The sequence below is a fragment of the Octodon degus genome, unplaced genomic scaffold (genome assembly GCF_000260255.1).
Source record: "Octodon degus isolate 3935 unplaced genomic scaffold, OctDeg1.0 scaffold00085, whole genome shotgun sequence".
NCBI lineage: Eukaryota > Metazoa > Chordata > Mammalia > Rodentia > Octodontidae > Octodon > Octodon degus.
Genome location: NW_004524661.1, coordinates 219,026 through 246,253, shown reverse-complemented (window position 1 = coordinate 246,253; position 27,228 = coordinate 219,026). Strand labels below are relative to the sequence as shown.

At 40.9% G+C, this 27,228-nt stretch overlaps 1 protein-coding gene across 2 annotated transcripts in view; it reads right to left on the bottom strand.

Moving 5' to 3' along the window:
* Positions 1-2,572: 2,572 nt before the first annotated feature.
* LOC101584047 (liver carboxylesterase 1-like) overlaps positions 2,573-27,228 on the bottom strand; it is a 28,242-nt gene continuing 3,586 nt past the window's right edge. Inside the window, exons 2-14 of one of the 2 annotated variants that reach the window (XM_023721754.1) lie at positions 26,394-26,601; positions 23,774-23,918; positions 21,416-21,549; positions 18,760-18,913; positions 17,006-17,110; positions 16,250-16,354; positions 13,657-13,695; positions 9,436-9,576; positions 8,794-8,874; positions 8,395-8,542; positions 4,795-4,926; positions 3,628-3,700; positions 2,573-3,366 (exon numbers count right to left, since the gene is read on the bottom strand). In XM_023721754.1, the coding sequence (XP_023577522.1) occupies positions 3,183-3,366; positions 3,628-3,700; positions 4,795-4,926; positions 8,395-8,542; positions 8,794-8,874; positions 9,436-9,576; positions 13,657-13,695; positions 16,250-16,354; positions 17,006-17,110; positions 18,760-18,913; positions 21,416-21,549; positions 23,774-23,918; positions 26,394-26,601 (1,649 nt within the window). In that variant the 3' untranslated portion in view covers positions 2,573-3,182. The remainder of the gene's footprint in view (positions 3,367-3,627; positions 3,701-4,794; positions 4,927-8,394; positions 8,543-8,793; positions 8,875-9,435; positions 9,577-13,656; positions 13,696-16,249; positions 16,355-17,005; positions 17,111-18,759; positions 18,914-21,415; positions 21,550-23,773; positions 23,919-26,393; positions 26,602-27,228) is intronic. The other variant, XM_023721755.1, reaches the window with a different exon arrangement.

The window sequence follows — 27,228 nt, the reverse complement described above, 5'->3', positions numbered from 1 at the left end:
TCAGGCAATTTTTCATCCCTGATCTAGCATAGGATGACTTTACACATTTGTCATCAGCATTGATTCTATTCATCAGAAAGGTGACGTGCATGCAGCAGTGGATTATGATGGTTTTCAGGGTTCATCCTGAAGCTGAATCTGCTTGATTCCACAGACATTCTACTGGAAAGAACTTAGTCATAGCATTGGCCTAATGGTAAATAAGGCTCGATGTCTGTCAGAGTAACTGGGACAGATTTTAATGAACAATTCCTATGCCACAACAAATCTTCTAAATCACAGATTTTATGTTAGCATTGTTATTCTAACATACAACAAAATGAACTTGGAACTCTTACATAAATGATGTGAAGTTTGCCTATGCACCACCTGAAATGATCTTGCATGACTCCAGGAAGTATATTATACCTTCCTAACCTTTGAAATCCTTTCATTCAAATCATGAGAACCTGATTATGAAACCAGTTCTTATTTCCTAAAGATGCTTTATAAAGGTTTTAGCCAACCTTGAAAAAAATGGAGATTATTTGGAATCATATATAAAACTGTAGACTTAAGAAATGTAAAATGTATTATAGTCTGGAAATGTCTCAGGAAAACTCAAACTGTAGATTATATTATAAAAGTAAGGTGAACATGGTAATCTCAGTATAAAACTTTTGTGGATTTTCTTGTTCTGGGAATTATCAGTGTCCATGTATGGTAATGCTCAGAACTGTACCTCAAGTCTCTTGATGGTGCTGGTCAAGAGTTGGGCTGGATTTGGAGGAGCTGAGAAGAGTGGACATGAACAGGCATTGGTGCAGTGCATGCCTGAAGGCTTCTTGGGGAGTACAGCTGAAGCAGCAGGGCTAACAGTGGGCTGAGGGATTAAACACCAGGCTATTAACCAACTTTCTACCCAGACAATGGGGTACCATCAAAAGATTTTAATCCAGGACAGTACAAGATGAAAGGACATTTCTAAAGGTAGAATATAGCAGAACCAGGCAAGTCATTTGGAGCAACTGGATTCAGGCAAGAAATCCTCCTTAGCACTCAGGAAGGTAAAAGATGAACTGGCTTTTACATACACAGTTAAGTCCTCTGTGTGTAAAAGCTTGTCCTTTTAGGTTTGTAAAAATCTAGCAAGAATGAATGGCACACACTTTCCTACAAGGAAGACTGCACAGTTTGTCCCTAACTCCAGGACCTATTGTTACTGGTCCTCTGCTTTCAAAATAAGAACTTTAGTCTATTCCATATACTTTTAGTTGACATTCCAGATACATTAGTTTATTGCGTTTCTACTTGATATTGTACATGCAGGCCCAGAGTACAGCAGGGGTGAGGAGAAGGTTTGGTATGTTTTTGTGTGTGTGTGTGTGGGATGACTTCTTACATATTCTTTCCAGCCTACCTACTGTTTTTCAAGAGTTCTTCAAGGTACACATATACAGAATGACACTTCAACAGACAAATAGGATGTACAACAGGATATGCACATTTAAATCTAATACACAAATTGTATCTGTTGAATATACTAAGGCTTTTACAACTACTACTTTAAAAGTACTGCTAAGTATTGGCAAGATTATGAAAAGCACAGTCTTTTGTCATGTACTCCTTAGGCCCACAACCTCCTAAAGGAGAGGACAAAAAAACTTAAGTAAGAGAGATAAATGAGATGATTTTGTGGTTCCAAGGAGGCTAAAACCCTCTAGTGGAACTGGAAATTCCCTGGGGGTTGAGAGAAAGAACTTCTCCAGACAGTAAGTATGTATTTGGTTTTCAAGCATTCAAGGAAGCAGATACTGAGGCAGGAGCAGGTGCTGAGAAGAACCTGGAGAGTTAACTCAAAGACTTATCCAAGAAGTATATTTTGCCAATTAACAGAACTGTCTTATTTCTAAGGGTTACAGCTTTAATGCTCTGGGATAGGGGGGTGTCAGCAGCTCATGTTCTTGGCTGTCTCAGCCTGGTGTTATCCTGACCTCAGAGCACTATTCATGTGGGATTTCCCAGCACAGCCAGAAGTCCTTGTGTTCAGCAGCTCAACCCTCTACAGCTCGGTCTCCAACAGTCTTGGGGGACAACTTCTAGGCTGTATCTTATCACTTAAAGTAGTTTTCTGCTCCTTTTAAAATTAGGTATGTTATAGATTTTCCTTGTTGTAATTCTTTGGAACATGGTCATTTATTTATTTATTTATTTATTTAATAATTTTTATTTATTTGAGAGAGAGAGAGAGAGAGAGAGAGAGAGAGAGAGAGAGAGAGTGTGTGTGGTGTGTGTGTGGCCAGCTCAGCCCACCAGGGGGCGGGGCTGGCTGGCATGTGGTGCTGGGGGATTGAACCGCGGTCCCTGATGCTTTGCTAAGCTTGTTCTAAGTAGGTGCTTTAGACCACTGAGCCATCTCTCCAGCCCCGGAACATGGTCATTTAATTCTTTGGCAGATATATGCCAATAAATTGAAAAACCTGGAAGAATTGGACAAACCTTTGCAGAAATATGACTTACAAAAATCAAACCCAGAAGATATTTTAAAAAAACCTAAGTAGACCAAGAACAAGTAATGAGATTGAATCAGTAATAAGAAGTGTCACTCATTTAGTACTCTCTCTCTTCCTATTAACTGTTCCCTGTCTCTCTCCAGAGCATCTGACAGATATCTACAGAGAATCTTTCAAAAGTGTAAGCACTTCCTTGGGCTTATGATTTCCAGATATCTTAAATCCACAGATATTTTATGGTGCTTTTGTGGATTTTAGCACTTTGGTAAATGCTTTAGAGGAACTCTCCTCACATATATGATGACATCTTCTGTCTGCAGGTAGAAAGGGAGCCATCATGCACATCCTGCTTTTCCTCCAAAAGGCTTGTTTTCCTTCGAATTCAGGGTCATTATTCCCCAAAACTACCCTTGCAGAGACATCTTTCTGGGTTGGTGTTTGTTTTTTCATCCTTCTCTACTGGAGAAGGGTGGTTCATCACTACTCCAGGACAAGACACTGATTTTGTCTCAGTTCTTAAATTTATTCACCGAATTGTGGCTACAAGTAAAATATTCCCTTTCCCTGGACTCTGCACACCCCTACCACACAATTCTTGCACCTCCATGAGGACTGCCTCATTAGCCTACCAACACCCTTGGTCACATATACCTGTCTTAGCTCTCTGAAAAGGCTGGCTGGGCCTCCTATTCAGAGCTCAGTGTGTTCTTTCTGGGATGGCTTCATCATTGCTTCCTTGGCCCAGAGCTCAGTCCAGAAAACCATTTCCTTTTCTTTCAGCCTCTGAGCTGCTTGGGTGGTGGTGCCAATCTGCAGATATCCTTCCTTTTGGTCATACGTTGGCCAATGGGGCAAACCCTCCCCGTTGGGGTTCCTAGGAATAGAACAAAACAGAAATTCCCAAAACTGTTGCATGCTTCCCACATTTGCCTGAGATTTAAAGGGAACCCCTGGTTTATTTCTACAATTATTCATCTATTTCCAGACATGAGAAGCACCCCCTTCTGTCATAGTCAGAGTGTTATGATTACAGGGTCAGAGGATTCAGTCACTCAGATTCCTAAAGCTACCCTTTCGTGATAGATAAGTTACACCCTAACCTCCAATCCTGCTACTTCTTTGCCATTAGCCTTACCCATTGCGAGCAAAGTTGGCCCAGAATTTCATCATCATTTTGCTGAGGTTGGCTTCCTCTTCTGAGGCACCCTCTATGGGGAAAGAAGAAGAGAAAAGGAGAAGAAGGAACACTTTGACTCAGAGTGTGACTTATGGAATTGCAGAGGCACAGCCTGAGCTGAGAGATGGTCACAAATGCAGTCTTGACCCTCACTGCATAACTACTGATCTGCACTGCAAGCAGATCCTGGTTGCCTGGTGGCCCTTTCACCCAGAGGATGAGGATCAGCAATGGCTGTTTAGTCTTTCAATGAGTTACCTGCCTTCACCTTCTCTGCCTACTTGCCCTCTCTTGTTCCCTCAGGACCACAATGCTATATTCCAAAGTTTCTTCTGATTTTCAGGATCTCTAGATTTAAGCATTTTCTCTTCTCCTATATGCATTTACATTTCCACAGATTCCAAAAAAACACCAGAATTGCAAACTTCCTAAGGAGCCACCCATCTAGAAGGTGCCCAGAGATACTAGGGTGCCATGCACAGCCATGAAATAGGACATAAGTAAGACGTCACTAGTAGAAGGCATTGAAGGCATTTATAAAGATTTTCTTCAAGTATTATAGTTTTAAAAAGATTTTAAGTTTGAAATATATTGAGCTTTATATCTATTGGAAGGTTAACTCATAAGACATATACATTTGACACTCCATTCAAGGTTAGCACCAATTCGGATCTTCACTTACATTCTGATACTTTTTGTGAGTTGGAAATCATAAAGTGGCCTGTGTTACTGATATCACAGATCAATGCTAGAGCAACAGTGCCTGAGGGCTTAAGGATGTTCTATCTCCCTCATGGGTATTAGAGATGAAAAAGGCTTGGTTTCTGTTCTATGTAGTTCAGTCCTCTGACAGTGACTCCAGAAAGTAAGATCTAGAGAAATAGAGAAACTTGCCACCAAACTATGCCTGAAATTCAGGCCTACTAATTCTATGCTCACATCTACATCACAGCCAACCAAAGATAATTACTTTTTGTGTGTGTGTGGCCAGCTCAGCCCAGCCTGGGGGTGGGGCTGGCATGTCATGTGGTGCCAGGGATCAAACCATTATCCAAGCACACTTGCCTAAGCTTGCCTAAGCAGGTGCTTTAGACCGCTGAGCTATCTCACCAGCCCGATAATTACCTTTTAAAAATGGAGCACCAAATACTGAGAAGATCTCATCCCCATGGTCTCCTATCACCGTCTTGGGTCTCATGGTTGATGAGAAGCTTGGGCGATACTGGAACTCATACATGTAGGTGGGGGCTCCAGCATCTGAGAAGACATGGGCCATACACAGTTTACGTTATCAGGACCACACTGGCATGGTGTCATTGTCACCAGTTGTGTAGGAAATCCCTGGTTCATAGCACAGTAGAGAAACAGGATTTCTGGACAGGCTGATTCCTCGGTTGCATAGCAAGTTGAAGTGGAACTGAGAGTGAGGCCAGATGCTTACTGAATGACAAAATGAATGAACACAGTGTGTCCAATTAACACACTGAGTGTGCTTCGTTGGTAAAACACTAGTGTTCCTTCATTTCAAGGTTATCTACAACGTAATTTTTTTTTTTTTTTCATCTTACTTTAGGTAATTCTAGGATTTTTTTTCCTCTTGCTCTGAGAAGAGTGAAGCAAATCCAAATGGATTGTCTAAAAATGAGAATCCTTACATAAAAATGCATGAAGAGATGAACTATTCTATGGTCATTGTGTTTTAAGAAATCACAAAACTCAGGGTGACAAATACTGAGAAGATCTCATCCCCATGGTCTCCTTGCATTTCAGGTACAGCACATACCTACTTTCTTGGCCTGGAGAGTGTTAAAAGATGGAAATAAGCTGATGTCAACAAAGAAAAACAATAAGGGAAAGTAAGCTTATACCTCTCTTCTCTTTCCTGTCATACCACCCCAGCTCTAAAGACATGAAGTCTGAGCCCCAACCATGTGCCCATTTTCCTGTTGGTTTGATCAAATGAGCCTCCAGTGCTTATTCCTTCAGTACTAACTCAGGGACCACTAATCTAAGAACTTAAAAATGTGAGTTTAATTTCAATGCCCACAGAGAAGAGACAGGTTCCAAATTAGACTAGTGGGAAATCATATGGTTTTACTCTGTCAGATACACTAGGAAAATTGGAAAAAGCATAAAATGCAAAAACAAATGAAAAAAACCAACAGTTATAATCCTACCACTTAGAGATTTTTTTCTATATACTAGGATACATGATATTTATATAAATATTGTGATAGTAAAGTATATATGCATTTGAAATATCTTCAATTATCTATGGCCATACCACCCTGAACATGCCCAGTCTTGTCTAAATTATCTTCAATCATCATTTCATACCATTAGATAGTCCATCAAATAATTATTTTTCAATATATCATCCCAACATGAGAAAGAACAGTTTCTTTAACCAGCTCTTTCAGTTTCTGTGATTTTACACTTGGTCCTTTAAAAAGTATCATTTGGATGAAGCAACCCTTCCTGACTCTGTGATCCACTTACTAAACAGCTTCTTTGAGGTCAAGCAAAACATGAAGAATGAAGGGTTTAGCCTTACCTCTGTCACTAAGATATTTTACAAAGGATCTCAGAATGTGACTAACATGGAAAGTACTTTTGTGAATGAGAGAATTTATTCTAATCACCTTTTTGCCAAAAGTATTGTTTTTGTTCTTTTTGCCTAAAACCACAGAGATTTTAAAAATCCTTAAAATAACAAGTAAGTCTTCAAAAGTCATGTATTACCCCACTTGACAGAACCTGCCTGAAAATGGTCTCAACACAGGATAAGCTAGAGAGATTGAAGCCATGTCAGTGGCACAGATGGGCTCCCCTATTGGTTGCTGGGCCTGGGACTCTAGAGACCTGGATTGTTTGGCTTATGGCTAATAAATTCCTTTTATTCTTAAAAAAAAAAAAAAAGAAGTAGGACATGGATTTGGGAGATTGAAGTTAGAAACAAGAGATATAGAGACAATGGGACATCATGGAAGGACCAAACATTTCCATAACAAGAACAGCAGCAGAACAATAAAGGGGAAATGGGACAGATGACACATTTCAAGGCATTGGGGGTGAAAACTTTCCTAATCTGAGATACATGTGAACATCTATGTATAGAAAGTACAGACGTCCCCAGCTAATTTCAAACAAGGCATAAAATAATCAAACATTCAAAACTTAAAGACAAAGAAAAAAAATCCCAAGAGCATCAAGACTTAATAAGCAAGTCATAGAGCTCTGGACCACAAGCCACTTCCTGCCTTGAGACTAGGTGAATGAGGACTGGTAGTCCTAGGAGACTTCCCAAAAGGTGACCTGATGGGACACTTCATTCAGGGACGTTCACTAATCTTTAATCTCACACTCCATCTGCATATCTTTAGTTCAGTGATAAAAGGTCCTTTGAATGGTCCCCAGGTGGCCTTCAACCTGATGCAAAGTACACACCCAGACAGACACAACTCAACACAGAGTGGGAATTGCTAGACTCCCCTGCCCTGCATCTCCAGTGCCCCCTTTTAGCATTCTCATTCATGGGCATTCTTACATTGGACCCCTACACTTTCACTAGATTCAGCAGTTAACAATCTTTTCAGAACTAATGCTGCCTCTGAACACACTTCAGGACCCACCATCTCATGCTTTCATTCTGAGTTCCACGTACCAGCATAACCACAGAGAAGGAGCTTAGTGGAATATTTTATAGGTGCTTTGCTCATAATCCCTGACTCTGGACAAACCAACCTGACTGCCACCTCCTTAAGCTCTTTGCTTAAGCTTTTATTTGACTATCAGAAACTACTCTCCCATGTTGGCAGCTGGTCAAAGCAGCAACACCTACGGACAATCTATCGCTCTCCAGATCCAGTTGTTGATAGAAGAAAGGGGATTTCACTGACCTTCTCAGGCCCAAAAGCTACAACTCTTGTTGCATAGGTCCTGCTTTCCTTGGTCTTAACCATCCAGTAGAAAAGTATGAAGATGAAATATAGGAAGTAAAGCTATGCTGTTATGTTGAGCTGTGGGGGACTCAGGTCAACAATTTCTGACATTGCCATTTAAACAGAAGACTCAATACTATTATGGGCTACTGGGCTCTTTTAGAATATTTTGCTGAGTTTACACGCCTGTAATATTCAAATAACGGAGCTTAACAAAAAAAGGGTATACAGATGAATGTCCATTTTGTATCTGTGTATTCAAAGTGGTTAGGATAGATATATAGTTACATTCTCTTAATGAATAGCATGATTTGTTTTAATGGTGTTTGTAAATAGGATCTCAAGTCCGCATCTTGTAAAGCAATTAACCACTAAGAAGAATGCATGCAGTGTGTTAATTATTGAAACTGTCCTAGCTATTTGATTTGAAACTGTCTCATTGCTATTTGTTTATCAATAAAATTATGAAAAAAATAAATAAAAATAAATAAATAAGAAACTTGCTTAGAAGCACATGACTGGCTTCCTCCGTCACCTTCTCACCTCCATGCTTGTGTTTTCTTGAATCCCCTCAAAAACAAATTCCTTGCACTTGGATTCTCAGCATCTACTAGTGGCAGGCACCAAAATACAATAGAGCCTCTCCCCATGTCTAGCAACATAGACTCTGCCTTTCAGGCCTGACTCTTAGCAGATTCCAATTGATCTAGGGTGTGTAGAGGTGGAGACAGACCATAAAGTTGGTGACCCAATATTCTTCTCCTGTCCAACTTCTAGGACTTACCTCTGTGGCCACGAGCCACAGTCACAGCAGGCACCCCAAACACCACATCTGCAATCAGGTCCAGGAATAAGTCTTTCTTTTTTAAAAGATCATCTGTCCCTCCTAAATACTTCTCAGTGACCACTGGAACCAATTCTTCAGGGATGCTCTGAAATGCACCGAGAAAGTGATCATGCTTACCTGGTGAGTAATGTGACTTCCTGAGGCAGGAAGAAAGACTTCCTTGATGGTGAGTCTTTCTAGTCCTGTGAAAATCCCTCCAGGGATGGTAAAGAGAGAAGGGCAGAAAATGAAGATTAAACCTCAGATCCCATGTGTTTCTTCAATTGAATTTGGGCAAGACCCACAACCTTCACTAATGGAGATCAAGCAGTTTCCACTGATACCTTAGACACTTACAAGAATGGAGTAGGACTTCCACAAAAGTGATGCAGCAGTGTGTTCATCCAAATTTCCTTCAGAGATTGGATAGCCCATAATCTGTTTAAAAAATGGTCAAGTATTTTCAATTCATGAGAACTAAATAAGAACCAATCAGTACAACCAACCAGACCAAAAGAGAATGGAGATTCTTTATTGGTCTCTGATAGGCTCAAGTCTTTTAAGAGTTTGAAAAATATAAATTATGAGAATAAATACATGTACAGACAGAACATCAAGGAATACAAAGAAGACATCATCAATACATAATATTTACCACAAGGGGACTCAACAGTTACCCAAGTAATAGGGAAACATTTAGGTCAGGACATTATTGAAGCAGACGGCTTAGGGACAGAGGACACTGACAGTATTCCACAGGTACAGGTGATTGAGGAAAACACAAATCAATCAGTATAAGTTTATTCCTGTGAATAAACAGAAGGATGTGATCTGGCATCCTTCTGAAGTGAGACACCCCTGCTAAAACCTCTGCACTCATAGACTTGATGTAATTCTTGCCTAGAGAAGATCTTAGAGAAGAAAAGACTCATAGCATCAGAGTTGATAGTAATTCAGGAGATGGGAGTGCAACTGTCTTGGAGGTTTATGCATTCTTACCATTGGAATGATCCAGCCAAACTCTTGTTTGTTGATTCCGACAATGTAGGGGACAGTGTGGAAATTCTTTTCCTCCAGGATCTCTTTAGGCGTCTTGGGTAGCACAACTCCATCAGCTACAGTGGGCATGAAAGAATGGCCCTGGGAAAGACAGCAGCACGATGCCTGTAACTACCCTGCTCATGTAAGACCTGTACCCCTCTGTCTGTCTGAAGTCTTCACCAGAGGACACACTATGGCTGGGAATGGAGTTCCTGGAGGACTCAAGTTCCTAACGAGAGGGTCAAGAGGCATTAGCAGTAGTAAATGGTGATGGTGGGACAACGGAAAAAGAAATCCTCACCCAAAGTAATACATGCATCAGGTATAATACATATTTTAGTTTTTAAAATATGTATAAGGTATGATCAAACTATATGGTGAATGTTTAAACAGAAAATGTTATTAAAGTACAGATACCTTTCCATTCATCCCCCTCAAAGCACTTTAAACACACTTATCCCATCTTTCTTGTCATTTTCTGAAGCAGTTCTGGAAGTCTTTCATGAGTGTCTTCAGAAAATGTGATAAAAATCAGTGACTTGTATGATTCTGGTGGAAAGGCAGACTCATAAAAAAGGTTGTGACCTTACCTATTTTATTTGCTAGATCTGTCAGGCTACTTGTTCTTTCACAAACCAAAATCACAATGAAATGTAAGCATTTTGAATAGATTCAGGACTTCAAGGCAGCTACAACAGTACAGCTATAGACTGAAAAGGGTAATTCCAGAACTTTGCAGAAAGTGGGAACAACAAAGTGTGTTCGACGCTAAAAGGAAGTTTTAAAGGGAGATTAATGCCAAGCTGTCTTTTAGTGTAATAAGTTTTAAAAATTAGACATTCAACTTACTTTTCTATCACAGATCATCAATTTTTGTTATTTATAGTAATTAGCTCTACAGTTGTAGTGAATTCATTCTGGATCAGAACATTTTTATTACCCTTGATTTATGTGTGGCTTGATACTTAAAAGTCACTTTTTGAATATGATGACCTTCCTAATAAATTAGTTATACTACATATAGTAAAACATCAGCCAGAAAGAGCTTAATATTGGCCTATCCTTGGGTAACATAATTGTGAATTTCTTTGGCTTCAGCTTCACAATAATGCTGAACCCTCTGCTCTCTAAAAATTCACCATTTTATGAACCCATAATTTTAGCTGCTTTTCCAACTTTTTACAGCTGTACCACACATTATCAACATTATATTAGCACTTTTTAGAGTGGTTTCACAAAATACAGATAGGCAAGCCCTTCTTCTTTGGGATCTGTTCTGCCTGAGCCAATTAACATTGAACTTGTACCTGAGGGCACAGGACACAGCCTGCAGGAAGTGTATCTGTCATTGTACATTCTCTGTAGGGCACCTCACAGTCACCTGTGCTTAGCAAAACCACATTTATGTCACAGTGCTCATGAGACATTTTACACAGAGAAATCATTAACAAAAATCCAAAACTTAAAAAAAAAATACAAGATAGCAAATAAATGACAAAAAAGGCAATAGTTACTTTGGAGTAAATGTATGAGGCAAAAGACTCAGTATTTCTTCATTTGACTTAGGAGGGTACCTGGGAATCACATGACTCAAGCTCTTTACTTTGGGAATGCGTGGGAAATGAACACTGTCCTACACAAACACTAATATCATAGTGGCAAACACATTAGATAGAGTAAATGAATTCATGATACAGAATTCTTGATTACTGCAGTTTGACTATGAGTCTATAGATATTTAAATTTAGTTATATTTTTTCTTTTTTAAAGAGGATAAAAAATGTAACAAAAGGTGAAAGAAAACAGAAACTATACAGAATTTCAGTAAAGCAAATAATAGGAATTCAACAACGGCTGTTATATTGAATATTCTTATCTTCAAATCAGTTGTTCAGATTACTAGATAGAAGCACGCAAAATTGGTCAAAAAGTTATAAAACATTAAGAAAGTGAGAGGAAAAAATTAAGTTTTGACTGCTCCTTTGAATAGAGCAGCAGCAGAAATCAGTAGTAAAATTATCCAAAAGTCTTTTTTTTTTTTCATAAATGGTTAACTTTGAGGAGTTATTGAAGACATCACTCAAAGAGCACAAGCTGAACCATGATGCCCTATTTGAGAGAAATAAAAGATCAATACAAGGGCCAATTCCTGATGTGAAAGGCTGGCAGGACAGAGCATGCTCTGGGTGCAACTTCTGGGATTGTTGACAGGGTGTGCACTTCAGAGAGGCCTGCCCTGGGCGGCAGTGGGAACAGCTGCTCACCTGAAGGAAGATACAAAGCAGATGACACGGACCTAGGGCTTGGCATCTGTCATGGGTTCTGGTAATCAAGGCTACTAGTCCTAAAAAATGGGTGGAAATTTCAAAACAGTGGGAACAATATGAGCAAAGGGACAGAGACATACTTGCAGGGCTAATTTCAGGAATTTTGGGGACCTTAGGATTGCATGTATGCCTCTGGGCAAGGACCAGAGACAAGGCCAGGTGGTGAGGCACATTTTCTCCATGTCTGATATGTCACTAGCTTTCAGGTAGTTTTTGAAGAGTTGCTTCAGTGCAGGCAAAGGGATTTGTCTTGTAAGCAAGGGCAGGCTCTTAAGAGAGGAAACGATATACTCTAACTTGTGTTTAGAAGGGTGAGTCTGGGGACACCAGGGAGCATGTAAGTAAGGTAGGAAAGAGAGGGTAAAAGAAGACAAACATGGGGGCCTGAGTTGAGCAGCATCCATGGCACCGTGAGAATGATAGTGATTGCAGCTGTCCTCACTGAGATACTGGCAGCTCACCCATGATGCTATACACATTGCTTGTTTGTGTCAGAAAAGTCAGGATTTCTTCCTCTTTTTTCAGAGTCCACACCCTATCAATAAGGCCTGTCAACTCTTTCTTAAAAAGCACCAAACTACCCACTTCCTCCACTCCCCTACTCCAGCCCTCATAAAATGCTCCAGGATACACTTTAAGCAGATTACTGTAGTGCAGTGGCCCCCCAGTTGGTCTCTCTGCATCTGTCTTGTCTTATCCCTCCTGTTTAGTCCACACAATAGTCAGCGAACTTTGTGTAGTCTAAGATCACATCTGTGTTTTGCAAGGCCTTCTGAACTCATCCACCTCATTCTGGACACAAGCTGCATCCATCCAGTGACCATAGCCCAGCTCTCCAGGACCTCCTGTCTCCAGCCTGCCTCCTCTGCCTCCTGCCCAAGCACACTGGCCTCCTGCATCGAGGCCTTGGCATCTGCCCTTTCCTCCATTAGGAATCCTCACTCTTCCTCTAGGTTTCCTGTTTACATCCACACCAATGCCCACTCTGTCCCATTTTCATTTTCACTTTTTCCTTTGCCCTGATCATCTCAAACACACCATGTAATTTACTTATCTGTCTTCTAATACACTCCCTCCAGTTTAATGGAAAAATTCAAACAGTGAGGATTCTTTTCTATTTCATCATTTATCCCAGCTACTAAATCAAGTCAATAGTTAATGCTTATTAAACCTTTTCTGGATGATGAAATACATAATTTTAACCTTACAAAACCTTTAAGGGAAGTGCTAAGACACTCAGGGGAGGGACAAAGAGAATTGAATTGTAAGACACAACATAGCCAATCTCACCAAACCCTGGAATCTGTGGGAAAGTGAGAGTTATAGGCAAAAGAAGATGACGTTTACTGTGCATTGGGAGGAGGGAGGATGGTATTCACAGGGCCGAGACTCTCCCTACCCTGTATTGTCTCAAGAGACTTTCATTCCTCATGGAAGGTTTCTGAGCCTCCTATCTACTTATCTCTGCCTCCTTAGAGTAGATGGTTCTAGTCTCTTTCTACTGAGCCATTTTGGGAGACAGTAGTAAGGGAGAAAGGGGGAGGAAAAGGGAAGGGGAGAGGGAGAGGAGAGGGAGGAGGATAAAGGGATTGAAAGAAACTAGCTAAGACCTTGAATACAGAATTCCTAACCAAGAACACTGGGCTAAGAGTTAAGGAGCCAATTCCAACCTTACCTCTGGTTCTCCTGATGTGTTACTTTGGTAAATTACATCCCCTGACTGGAACCCAGCCATGTACACACAAGGAGACTATTATTTGTTATTTCACAAAGAACTCATTTACTTCTAGTGAATAGATTCTTCAAGGTGTTCAGATTAACATTGTACAATCAAGAAGGCAAAGATTCTTACCTCTCTGGGGTCACCAAAAAGATCCACACTAAAAAAATTCTGTGAAGAGAAAGAAAGAAAATGTGGTGAGTACCTTCCTGGGATTAAAGCTGTTCCTTTGAGCTGTGTCTGATAGGTATCAGATTCTCGGTGCCTCCTTGTCTTGTTCCAAAAGAAGGGTATGATAGAATGACTCCAATGGGCATGAGTGTAAGGTTGAAGAGTAGGACAGGGAGCCTCAGGCACTGGCAAGAAAAAGTCAGGCTCTGAAACCTAGAGTCCAGGCCACTGGAGCTTTGGGGATGAAGTCTGTGGTTGGTATTTGCCCTCCTCTTCATTCTTTCCCTTAACAGTATCTGCCTCATTCCAACACCCAGAATTTCATCATGGAGAAAGTTTGCAGTGAGGTGCTCACAGTGGTGAGAAGGCCATCTCTTTGGGGGGAATATGGCTGGGTGTTTATTAGAGCTGCAGGAGACAGAATTCCAATCATCCTGTGACCTCACCTCCATTTCCTCCTCCCCACATCCACTTCTTGAATTCAAGCATCTCAGGTCCTCATGTTCTTGAACAGAGAGATTAATTCAAGGATGGACCCATGCTAGTGTTGGTCCAAAAGTCTTCATGTCAAAAGCCATTACTAAAATTCTTGAGATTATATATGGTTTTTAAGCAGATAGAGTGTTGCTCGCTTCAACCTCCCCAGGGCACAGATCTGGCCCAGAGAGAAGCTAATAAAGAAAAGAAAAGATAAGAGATAAAGACAGGTAGATTCTCAATAAAATCTTCAGAATATCCAGATCCATAAATGTCCTAACCCATCTGTTCCTGAACTTCTCAGTTACCCAAAGTCTCTGTTACAATAGATTTCTTTTTTTTCTTTAAGATATCTTGAGTTTTCTCATCCTGGATTACAAAATCCTGGCATCTCAGAGATCAGTGAAAGTCAGTACAACCTTTGTTTGCTGTGCAATGATTGCAATATGACACTACACTTAGCAGAACTGACCTACGAGAGGTAAATAATCACTAGAGATGTTATTTATCATCAGATGTAACATTATGTGTGAGGGGCTTGTTCTCTGGTTGCATGCCGGGCACTGGACAATCATGGAAACACTTCCACAAAAACCTCAGAAAAATCTCAAAGTATGCTCTAGTATCACAGGTTCTCTGGGTTTTCCCAGAGTTACCTATAATTTCCATATAAGGTGTTACACATGCAGAAGGACTAAAATATTTGTACCTTTTCAGGTATTAGAAAACAGCTGTGTGAATATTTTGATCACCGTATTTAAGCCTGATGAACCAAGACTGAAGCCCGAAGCCCACAGTGCATGTGAATGCAGGAAACAAATAGTGATAGAAGTTTGTTTTGAGGATCCAAAAGCATTGTCCATTGTCCAAAGTCCACATGAAAAGATTAGGGTCTCACATGACTATCTTCTTCTGGGAAGTAATTCCCATGAGCCCCAGATGACCTTTTTTCTGGACGGTTGTCCTGAAAAGCTTCCCTTTAATGACCAACTGCCCTGGCTATTCATCAGTCCTCAAGTGTTATTTTTCCTGAGTAGTATCCCTATTGGTGGTAATGACTATGTCCCTTCCGATGAGACCAACATTTCACTGACTCGTTCATTGATGAATGAATACAACGATGGGTGGATGGAAGGATAAATGAAGGTTAGATGAATTGAAGGAGTAGGTCAATACAGATATTATTGGTGAGTTGAATGGACACAAGGATAAAAAGAAAGAGAAAAGCTAATGGGTGGAGAATTTTTATCTTTTCTTTTTTTGTGGTTGGCTCAGCCTGCCCTGAGGGCAGGGCTGGCATGGCATGTGGTATCGGGCATCAAACCATAGTCCCTGCAGTTGCCTAAGCTTACCTAAGCAGGCACTTCAGATAGCTGAGTTATCTCACTGGCCTAGGATTTTTATCTTTGTACCACTATGTAAAGGAGTACAGATAGATGCAAACTGGATGACTTATGGATCATGATGGATTCAAATAGAGGAATAAAACATTTTATATTGATAATAGATTAAGGAAAAAAATCAATGAATGTGATGGCTGGATTACAAATGAGTTAATGTGGAAATAGAGTTAATGTGTGCCCTGGGGAGGATTACAAATGAGTTAATGTGGCTATTCTTGAATCCTGAGGCAGAATGTCAGAAATTCTAGGCTCCCTCTATGGAAATTTAAATATTTTCTAAGCCAACCAAAACAAATTGTGACACATTTCTGAAAACTTCTGTACTTAATGGTCTCAACTCACAAATTCAGGATGGTAGAGATGTCTGAGAATATAGAATCTTTATTTTTTTTAAATGCATCTGAAAACAAGAATATCAAAATGCTAAGTTTTGAAAGAGCAAGGAGAGTGTTACACATTTTTTTATCATGCTATTACTGGTTCTTTATTTAACACTTGAGGAATTTAAAAATAAAAAAGGAAAAACTAAAGTTCTCAATTCAGATCAAGAGGCCAATGCTGCCCAGGAGAGGTGAGCAATTCCCCAGGTGATTTGTTCAAGGTGAGAGGACCTGAATGGTTGAGGCCCAAAACCATGTGTGCAGACAGTGGGCTGCTAACATGGGCGCACCTACCATTTTCAAAGTTATCTCCAAGAGCTCATCTTCTGTCTTCTGGCGCAGGCAGTGCACCATGATAGCTGATGTGGTAGTTTTGCACCCAGCAGTAACAGCAATTTTCTGCAGAGATAACAGGCAAGAGCAAAGTCTATTGTTTCCCTCAACAGAGGCAGAGGGGTTCTCTCCCAAGTCCATTTTCTGAATGTTGTGGGGTAGTCACAAGTACTCCAGATTAGCAGGTGTGAATTCTGGGATTGCGTTTGTTATTAGCTAGGATTGTGAAATCATCCAGTTACATATTTGTGTCTCCATTATCTCAACTAAAATGAGCATAGTATTCTCAAAGTTTTCAAAGTCTCAGAAAGTCTGTGTGGACACGGTATGCAGGATATGGATACCAGGATTCCTCTGCTTGCAATTTCACCTCCTTTCCTTGTCATTTGGCCTTGATTTCCCCACCTACACATAAAAGCAATGACTGTATCTATGTTATCAAGAGAGTTAATACATGTGGCATACTTAGGGGGGCACCATCCCTTACACAAAATTTATCTGAAGGCACAAGAAGTGTGAATAAGATGATTCATACCAAGACTCTTCAAAAAATGTAGGATGGGCTTTAAACATGAGTCCTGAAGGAGCGCTTTTTGCTCACTCACCCTAACTCTGGTAATCCTTTCAGCAGCTCAGGGAATCCAACTACAGGAAGAGCCCCTGATGATTCCTTGAGAAAATAGGAAGAAGAAGGGTGTTGTGAAAGGTGAGACTTACCTTAGCCAAAGGCTTGGCGTTCTTCTTGAACAGAGCAGATAGGAGGGCCACGCCACTCTCAGAGATGGCCCTGTGGAAGAGGTTTTTGGCCAGGGGAGATAACACCTGGCAGGGGAGTGGAGAAGAGAAGAGGTTATACTCACAGGCAGGGGTCAGTGACTGACTTGCTCCTTAGGTTTCTCTCCACTTGCTCCTCTGCTATGCCCACTCAGGTGGAGACTCTGATGTTCTATGGACAAGACAGCTCCTCATCTATCCCTCTTGCTTCCCAGGACCCCTGTGGAGCCTGGCTTTCCTAAAAGAAGCTCAGCCAGAATGAAGCAGAGCTCAGGGTTCTTTGGGATAGAACAAGGAATAGAACAGGAAGTGTATGTCATGAGCTGTCCTGACAATCAAAAGGATGAGAACACAGCTTGGCAATTCCCAACAACAAACTTTGCCTCAGCATTTCTATTATTGAGTATATTGTAAGAAAAATAGCCATAAGAAGTTAGTTATATAGCTTCATGGTAGAGCTCTTGCCTGGCATATCTGATATCTGGGTTTGATCCAAATACTACCAGAAAACAAAACAAAAAAATCAGAAAGCAAAAGTAAAAACAAAATAAAATCTTGGAGGCACACTAAGATATTTAAGAATGTTTATGTTTGTTTATAATAGTAAATGTTGGAAAAATTCAAGGTTAAAATGAGATTGGTTAAGTAAATGATTTTTAATCCTTTGGAATACTATGCAATTATAAAAGATACTATACCTTAAGAACATTTAATTTTTTAGCATTTAGAAAAGCATTTATGCTATTCTGTAATAGTAAAGAAATGATTATCTTGTAACCAAAAAAAAAAAAAAAACACTAACATAGATTTATGACAGGAGAAAGGATAGATGAACACATGTCAGGTAAGTTAGATGGAGGCAGGCGGTGGGGGTAGAGAACTGTGACAAAATACAAAATACTATATAAATACATTTCAAAATATAGCAACTTAACTGAGCAGTAGAAATATAGGTTACTTTTTCCCCTTTCATGTTTATCTGTACTTTTCCTTTTACTCTAAAAAATACAAAACTGTGTTTGAAAAATAAAATCAGGCTCATCCTCTGCATATCTCTACATTAACTGCAAGTTTTCTTAAAGCTACAAGAACCTTCTATGACTTTTTCACAATGTCCCAAGTCATCCAATGTCCAGCACGTACTCTGACCCACATCCCCTCTCTCATCCATCCCTGCTCTACCTTGCATCTCTTCTTTCACTCACGTTCCCCAGCCCATTTTGTCCTTCAGTCTCAGAGACTGCTGAGAAACCATCAAAACACCTCAGAGAAAACCCCTAGCTGCTCCCAGAGCTCAAGTACCCTCAATATGGGGAATTCTTTTAGAGCAAAGTAATGACTCTTTATGCAACATGTCTTCTGGATTTTTCCTATTTGTAGTTTATACCCATCCCTTCCTCCCAAGAAACACATGTGAACTCTCATGAAAATAAAAGTGAATGCAGCCAAGTGTGAACAGGAGGAATTTGCTGCTACAGCATGAGCTGGAGACCTTTATGATGTCAGTACATTAGGCTGAACCCTGGGACCAGGGAGAGCTTGGGCCTAAGCTCTCCACAATCTGATGCTTTGCTGTAAGTAGAGTCAAATGCAACTCATGTTACAAGCAAACATGGTCATAGCTGGATTGGGTGGTCCCTAAGAGGTTCTATCAGATGACAATAAACCATGAGGAGGAATCTAGTTAGAGTACTTACAAGAACAGAGACACTTTGACCTCCTGCTGATTCTCCAAAGATGGTCACAGAGCCTGGGTTACCCCCAAAGTTGGCAATGTTGTCCTGTACCCAGCGCAGTGCAGCCACCTGATCCAAGTGACCCCAGTTACCTGGGCTGTGTTCATCCCCTGTGCTGTAAGAGAACAGGGTGGGAAGAAAGTGGGGATATGGTGACAGGGCTCTTCAGATCACATATTGGTCTGGACCTCTAGATGAGACTTCTAGATGAGGCCAAGCTGTACATCACAAAGTGATCTTCACCTATCCCGCAGTCCCATAACCCTATTCCCTGGGGGGTTCTACATGGATGTTTCCAGCACTCATGCTTGAGCACCTATGATGTACCTGAGAATGTCTGGAGAGTGAAAGTACATCTGGGTAGAGACCAGGCAGTCTCTCATTACTCACCTCACATAGTAGAGCAGAAACAAAGAGGTGAAAAGAAACTGTACTCTCAGTGAAAGTGCTTTGAACCAAGGATGATTAAACTAACAAAAGAGAAAAAAGGCAAGGATGGGACTTGGGGTGATAGTTTATGACTTGGGAAAGACGTTTTGTGTCACTGACTTTGGTAGAACCAAGAATGAAAATGAGCTTATGGGTTCTGTAAAGCACCAATGAAGGGAATTCTGGTTAAGAGAAGCAGTAAGTACATGGGCCTTGAGGCCAGGAAGGCAAATGTGCAAATGTAGCTAGTATGGCATGCAAATAGAGAGTATGTTGTGAGCTGAGACAAGGACTTTCATGTCATTTAAGTAACATGGCAACCTTCTGCAGAGGCATGACAGCACATCATTTTTGTCTTATTTGGTCATTCTGAATATGGCTTGGAAAAGCTCATATAAAAGCAGCAGGTTTATAAACACAAGAGGTCATAACATGATGAAAGGTAGATCTATGGGGCCTTGATTGGAGTGGAAGTAAAGAGTGGGTGCTGTGAAAATCTCATGGGCACAGGAGGAGAGTGCTTGATGAGGGAAAGGTGTTGGGGACAAGGGCTCAACTTGTGCCTCTGAAGTAGGAAGCACCTGTCTTGGTTATGCTTCTCTCATTCCTGGCATTCCTGGGACAAAATACCCAACATCCAAAATTAAGGAAGGAAAGGTTTATTTAGCTCACAGTTAGTGGAGGTTTCAGTCCATACTTAGCTGGCTCCAAGGCACAGTGGCACATGGCAGAGGACAGCAGTTCATGGCAGCAGAAAACAGCAAAGAGCAAAATGAGGAACAGTGGCTGTGGCAACTTGCTAGCCTGTCCCTTCTTCTTACACTGTCATGCAGATTATCTGCCTCAGGGTGAATGTAGCTCTCACACCCATTATACCAGCATTGGAACATGAATTAATCACAAACTCTAGAAGCTGTCCCATGACTGCATGAGGCTTTGGGGGGACAACTAGAGACAAACCATAACAGCACTATACAAGCATCCAGGGGAAAGTAAAAGATGAAAAGCTGGACACCTGAGTTTCAAAGGAGAGATAAGGGATTCTTATAGGACCCTGTGAAAGTGTTTCCTGGAAAACACAAAAGATGAATACTAGAGAGAGAAGTATAGACAGAGATCTAAGGATGAGGGAACAGTTAAAGGCTAAGAAAGTATTCTGGAGGTGGTCAGAGCCAGATGATGGGAGCATTTCTAAGAGGCTCGAGTGGCTGTGGAGGGTGCCGAGAGGTCCTGTACGGCCGGGCTGAGCACTGATAAAGGTCACTGTTGGCCTCTATAAGAACATCTTGACAGCCTGGTCAGTTGTAAAATGGCTGCACAAGCCCTCAATGCCTCCAGTGGGATGTCCCTTCCTTCCTTTCCCTGAAAAAATGTGCAACCTTTGACTGTTCTAATACACACTTAGTTTCTTCACAGAGGACCATAGTGTGCTGAGGCAGCTTGTGTGAAAGGAAATGAGTATTTAGATTTAGTAACATAAGGACTGGACCTTGCAAGATGAATAGGAGTTTGGCAGGCAGAGTTAGGCATTCCAGGCAGTGGGAGAAGAATACATAAAAGCTCAGAATCATGTGCACAAGGGTGTTTGGGGAACAAGAAGTTAGGTAGGCTCCAATAATGAAGGTATTTGGATGCATTATGAAGGAGTGTAAGAAAGGTGTCATGGGCACTGACATAAAAAGGGTGGTCTTGTGGTGGGTGGTGGATCTTTGCTGTGATATCCTATATGTCCCTATATGGTCTGTCCCTCAAGGATTCATGTGCTAGAACCTTGGTTACTCTTATGGAAATTGTATCTAATAACGGAACTTAGTGAAAGCTGATCAAGAGGGTGCTGTCCTCACAAGGGAATTGGCAGTAGCTATGGGCCCATGGCTGGTTTCCCAGGGAGTAATTTGTTATAAAAAGAGCTAGCTCTCTCTCTACTATTATTTTGCTTTCTTTGTGTCCATGTGATCTCTTCTGCACCACGTGGATTCTGTTTGTGTTTCTGTACCAGGTTTCAGTGTAGCCTAGGAGTTCTCAATAGGCTCATCTGATAAAACCTTCAAACCTTAGACTTGGAGTTTTTCAGATTCTGAGCAAAAGATAGCTGATTTCTTTAGAATTCCTCAAACTCAGGCATTTTATTTTATAATACAGACCACTAAATGAGCCATTATGCAGGAAGAATAGGTCAGGAGCTTACCTAAAGAATCCCCAGATGCCCAGCCTGTACTGAATGGTCACCACTACAACATTTTCATGGACTGAGAGAGGCACTCCATCATATGTTGATGCTCCTCCAATCACAAGACCACCTCCATGGATCCACACCATCACCTGGAGAAGGAGGATACAGCCACACTCTTTATAGTAAGCACAACTGGAAAGGTCTTCAAAGGTTGTAGCTTTGGTTAATTGTATTTTGGCTGCAATTCAAGGAGGGAGTTGCCTAATTCATTAGTGCCCAACAAGGTTGAAAAAGACCAGAGCTCCTCAGTTCTAGCATTCAATTCTTACTCTCTCCACCTCCTCTGCAGGCCAAGTCCTCCCACTTTCTTGAGCCCAGCTCATGTCCACCTTGTCCAAGAAACCTTTGCTCATTTAAATAATGCTGTGAACCTATTTTGTGCTAGAAACTGTGATAAGAATTGAAGATGAAAGGGGAATTCATGCTTCATGAGTTTTGGATAGAAAAAGCTCACACTACAGGAAAAATCTAGCTTGTATAAAATAATATCATAGTAATATTGCTAATAAAAAGTCATAAGATTAAATATCCATGAAGAGATGTAAGCACATTAGAATAACTTATCCATAAGGTAAGTGCTAATACTGTTCTATTTCACAGGAAAACTGAGGTAATTTATATGCACATGATTTTATACCTATTAATTAGCACCAGTAGGAATTAATCAGGCTGGCTCCAGAGTCCACATAATCAACTATGCACTCACTGTTGCCCATGTGCACAATGCTGCATCTAGGATGATAAGGCATAAAGAGAATCTTTCTACAGCTCTAACTAGTGTGACATTGGTGCTGGTCCTATGTACTCAGCAGGGATGAGATAAAGCTTGACAGTCCTCATCAAATGCTTACATGTAATTAATCACATTTGAGGAAACACAGGCTGAGAGAAGTAAAGAAATTGCCCAGGGCTCTCAGTTAGTCAAAGGCAAACCAAGGATCTAAACCCAGACCCTTAGTTCTGAAACATGTGCTCATAGCTGCAGGGATCTCCTACCTATAGGCTACTAAAGCCCTGCTTTCTTCTTGATGACTGATCATTGCCAGTGACTCTGGGGTAGACTGAGTTAAGATCATCTGTAACTGAAGGTTGAGCCCAAGAGCTCATAGGGAATGACAGGCTGACAAGGTAAAATGTGTCCATTCAGCGTAGGTGACAACCCCTTGCAGGCAGGGGCTGCACAGTCACAGTTTCAAGTTCCTCTTTCCCCAACTCCCAAGTCTAACTGTGTGCATAAGGACTTTGAGTACATAATAGAAGAATGAATGAACAAGCGATAATGGAAAATAATTTTTTTCCTCTCTTCCTTATGTTTTAGAAAATATGCATAGGGCCAAGTTCTAGTCCCAAGTTCACATCCTTTTTCTCCTTCTTGAGCTCCATGCCAGAGTACTTCTGGGGTACTGGCTGGGTGTAGACACCCTCCCTTTTCTTTTTGTATTTTTTTTAGGGAAGGGTCTACAGGGTGTTCAAGGTCTCACTACTAGATTGAATTCATAGTGATCTGCCTGTTTACCACCTCCCAAGAGTTTGAATTACAGACCCACACCACCAGGCCCAGTCTCAGGACCACCTCTTTTCCAGCATGCTCTGCCCAGTCCTCACCTATGGCCCTTTATTTGCTTGGGAAATGCTGACTCACTGGAGCCCCAACCTGTGCCAAAAGTAATTATGGAGGGAAATGAGTTAAAATATAACTCACAGTTAGCTAAGGTAAGGAAATTGATTCTGGGATTACCCAAGATGTGCCCCAACAACCTCTTTTATGGAACAGAGAAACTTTTCATTGGGCAAAGAATATTGCTCAATGTGTGGTGTGTACAAAAGTACATACTGTGCCATTTCTTACTCCATGTAAAAGAGCACTGGGTTACAGATAAGAAACCTAAGCTCTTGTATTGCTAACCCTATTGCGGGCTCTCCCTTCTGAATCTCTCTGACTCTCTGTTAATATTCTTCTTTCTCTTAGATTGCTTTGGCTCAAATTTTATTGTACATGCTCTGGGGATGAGATTCTTAATAAAGTATTTACAAGTAATTGCTCTTGTTCTTCTGTCAACATGAGAGAACTTGAAAAATTCAAGTATGCAGTCCAGCTGGACAGCAATCTCCCTGGATGCCTGGAGTCACTAAAAGAAAACAAGGTTAGGAGAATTTGTATTTTCTGTGGTGAAAGGAAACTCTGGGCCTGTGAATCAGTCTGGACTTCTGATGGACCCTCAGAGAGCTGCTTTCTTGCCTTCTGTGCTGCTCCTGTTCAGGGTGATCCTGAGGGATAGGACTGAGAAGTCCTGCGAACAGTCCCAAGCTTACCGGCAGCCTGCTTTTCCTTGTCAAGTCAGCAGGAGTATAAACATTTAGGTAGAGACAATCTTCAGAAAAATTGAGAGGAATATCTTCCTTTCTGTTGGTAAACAGCTGTGAGAGTACCTGGCCTGCCATTGTATCTTGGGAACACCTGGGAGAAGAAAAACACCTGAGATTCAACTAGTGGAAGCTACACATGGCTCTTGTGGAAAGTTCAGTCCTGTACATGGAGTTAGCATCATTTACGGGGACCATTGCAATGGGTGGTTGTTTGAAGGTGGGAAGCCTGAAATTCTGTAGTCTCTCTCCATATCATGTAGAATGAGAAGGCCCTGGCACCCCCTCCTGCTCCAATGTCTTAGAACGCCCTGGACCAAGGACAGGAGCTGCCCACATGCTGACCTATCCTAGATGATGACATTCCCTGCCCTCCTGGTCTCAACTGAGTTCCTCACCAAACAAGCATGTTCTAATACATGAAAGACTTCCTTCAACCATGAAAATCCCTCAAATTGCAGACAGCTTCAGCAGGTCAGACAGGTCATCTTCATGGGACAACATCAGCAGAACTGCATTCCAGGCCTGTCTTGCCACTGACATCCTGGGTGGCTTTCAGGGAATTCTTGCTGTGGAACCCTATCTCCCAGGTGTAAGTGAAGGATGTTGTTTCCTAAGGGTCTCGTAGCTCCAACATGTTAAGATTTTTTTCCTCAACTTATTTCACAAAATAACTTTCTGCTGCCCTGATAAGGTTTTGAAGATCCGATGCAGATTAGAATTGGTAACATGTACTGAGTTTTCCTTGTATGCCAGGCACTAATTTAAGTTTTCCTTATTAAGTAACTCATGTAAGCCTCAGATCAGCCGTATGCATGGGTTCTATTATTCTTCTTACTTCGTAGATGAGAAAACTGACGCATAGAGGTTAGACAACTTGCCCAAGGTTGCATAGCCAGGAAGATCCATGGTGCTTATACTTCCAAGTACATCATGAGCAATACCTCCAGGTCTCAGTGGACCCACAAGCCAGAATCATTGCTTCTAGGTTGCAGAAGAGATAACTTAGTTTTGAAGGTTCCAGGATGACCCAGCTCTCAGGTGACAGAATCTGAGATGGCAAAGATGAGCTCCAGATTGGGAAAGTACTAACCTAGATCATCAAGTACAAGGAACGTGGTATTCATAAAATTAAAAATTCAAATATCAAAATAAAAATGTTGAACTTCACTAGTATTCAGAGAAATGCAAAGTAAGAACTAAAATTGTATTTATAATTAAAATGCTTACGTTACATAATTATTATTATGTTATTTAATTTACCCCATATCTAAAAGTAATTTTTCCATAAACCCATGCATTGGCAGGGAAATATTGATTAGAGTTTATAACAGTGGAAAGATTGTACACAGTTGGAATATTTCTGAGGGGAAATTTCACAAAACATAAATATTCTTTGCCTCAGAAATACTATTTATTGTAATTCATCTTAAGCTTTCATGATCATTTATAATGGTTTCTCTATGTGTTAACCATAATTTTCTTTATAATATGAAGAGGGTCAAAAGTTTATTAACCCCAAATAAGGGACTGATTAAGAAAATTACATGTCAGTACTGATTTTAATGTAGCTAATAAATGTCAGGGTGTGATAAGCAGTAATACATGGATCTTCACACACCAGGTCTTGATGTTATACTTGTATATGGGCTAGGCACTGATCTAAACTGCCTTTTAGAACCATTTCTGAGGAACAAGGTATGCAATAGATAAAAGGTTAGAAAATATCATTTCAAATATTAGCAGCAGTTCTCTCTGGGTGGCCTAATTGTACATGATTTTAGTTCTCTTATCTTTGTTTCACTGTATGTCCTAATTTTCCAGAGGTTATATATACATATTATATTTGCAATCAAGAAAGTAAAATGGTGAATATTATGTTTTAAAGAAAGGAAAGGGGACAGCCAGAAGCAGCATCTGGTAAATTTTCAGAAGGCCCTTCTCAGGAGAAGACTGAGGAACTGAATGAGATCTGATATAGTGGACATAGATATCTGAGATGCTCAAGAAGAAGCTGTGAAGGCAAATGAAAACTTTGGGCTTTCTGCCAGCTGACCAAGGTAACTGGAGCTCATTGACCTTCTCTGTACCCATCGGTAGGTATGTGGACACACCTGGAGTGAAATGTCAAGTTAGTGACCCCTCGATGCATTCACACCCTTTATTCACATTACTAATCAGCCATGCTAAGGTTAGGGTAGAGAAGATATAGGATCACTACTTTTCTCCTTTATTTGATCAACCTTTTTCTGAACCACAGTGGATATTTTACATATTGCCTAGTTCTTTTATGGCCTTGCATATTTTTTATGTTCCCTGTCTCCTTCATATAATGCATGCTATGAATGTAGGAATCTACATCTACATTGTTGTTCACTGACAGATTCTCTGATCCTAAAACATGCCTGGTGCATAACAAGTGCTTAGTAAATATGTGCTAAGTGAATAGCTATGGAAAACTGTGATAGTTCTAGAATGTCTCCAAGGTTCTCAACAGTATTGGGAAGATTGCCTTGAGTTCTCCCACATCCCTGAGTCAAACATGCCCAAGAAAGACATCAAACCTTACATGGGAGGGTAAGAGGTGGTGTTCTTCACATAGTTCCATGGTTCTGCAGGCTGTGGAGGAGCAAACCTCAGGGATCCCAGAGGTGGTTTGGCAAAAGGGACTCCTAGGAAGACAGCCACAGGCTGTGAAGATCCCTCAAGGCTGACATACTTTCCCAGGACTTTGCCATGCACTGTGTCCACCACAGGAGGTGAGGAGGGGTGCCCTGCTGGACATAGAGATCAAATGGGAAAAAGTGAGGCTTGCATTCCAGGTGGGTTTTGCCACTTTCCAGGCATGTGGTCTTGAACAAGTTACCAAAATCATCTACATCTCAGTTCCTTCTCATGTAAAATAAAGTTGAGGAAAATTGTCCCTTTTAACTCAAAGAGATATCTGAATAAATAGAGTTACAACTTCAGATAGGAAATCATTCAGACAAAACTCAATGTGCAAAAGAGCTTCTGTAAAAGAACAAGATATTTAATCTCCTTATTAGAATCTTCTGGAAGCATGCATCCATTAAAATGCAGCATGAGAGGGTGCTCAATCTTTCATACTGGATGAGCCAATGAACAAACAGAGGCCTCTAATGAGGGCTGACCTTGTAGGGAGCAGAAGCCACAGACTAATGTGACTTTATTCTGGAGAGAAAGAGACTATGTCCTGGGAGAGGAACCAGGAAGGTGCTAGAGTAGCTGGAAGTGGAGTGAGTCTTGATGATGGCATCATGGAGAAGCTGGTACCTGCAAGGGAGTGGTAGGGATAGTAAAAGGTGAATGGGGGAGGGGGCTGGTGAGATGGCTCAGTGGTCTAAAAGCACCTACTTGAAACAAGCTTGGCAAAGCACAGGGAC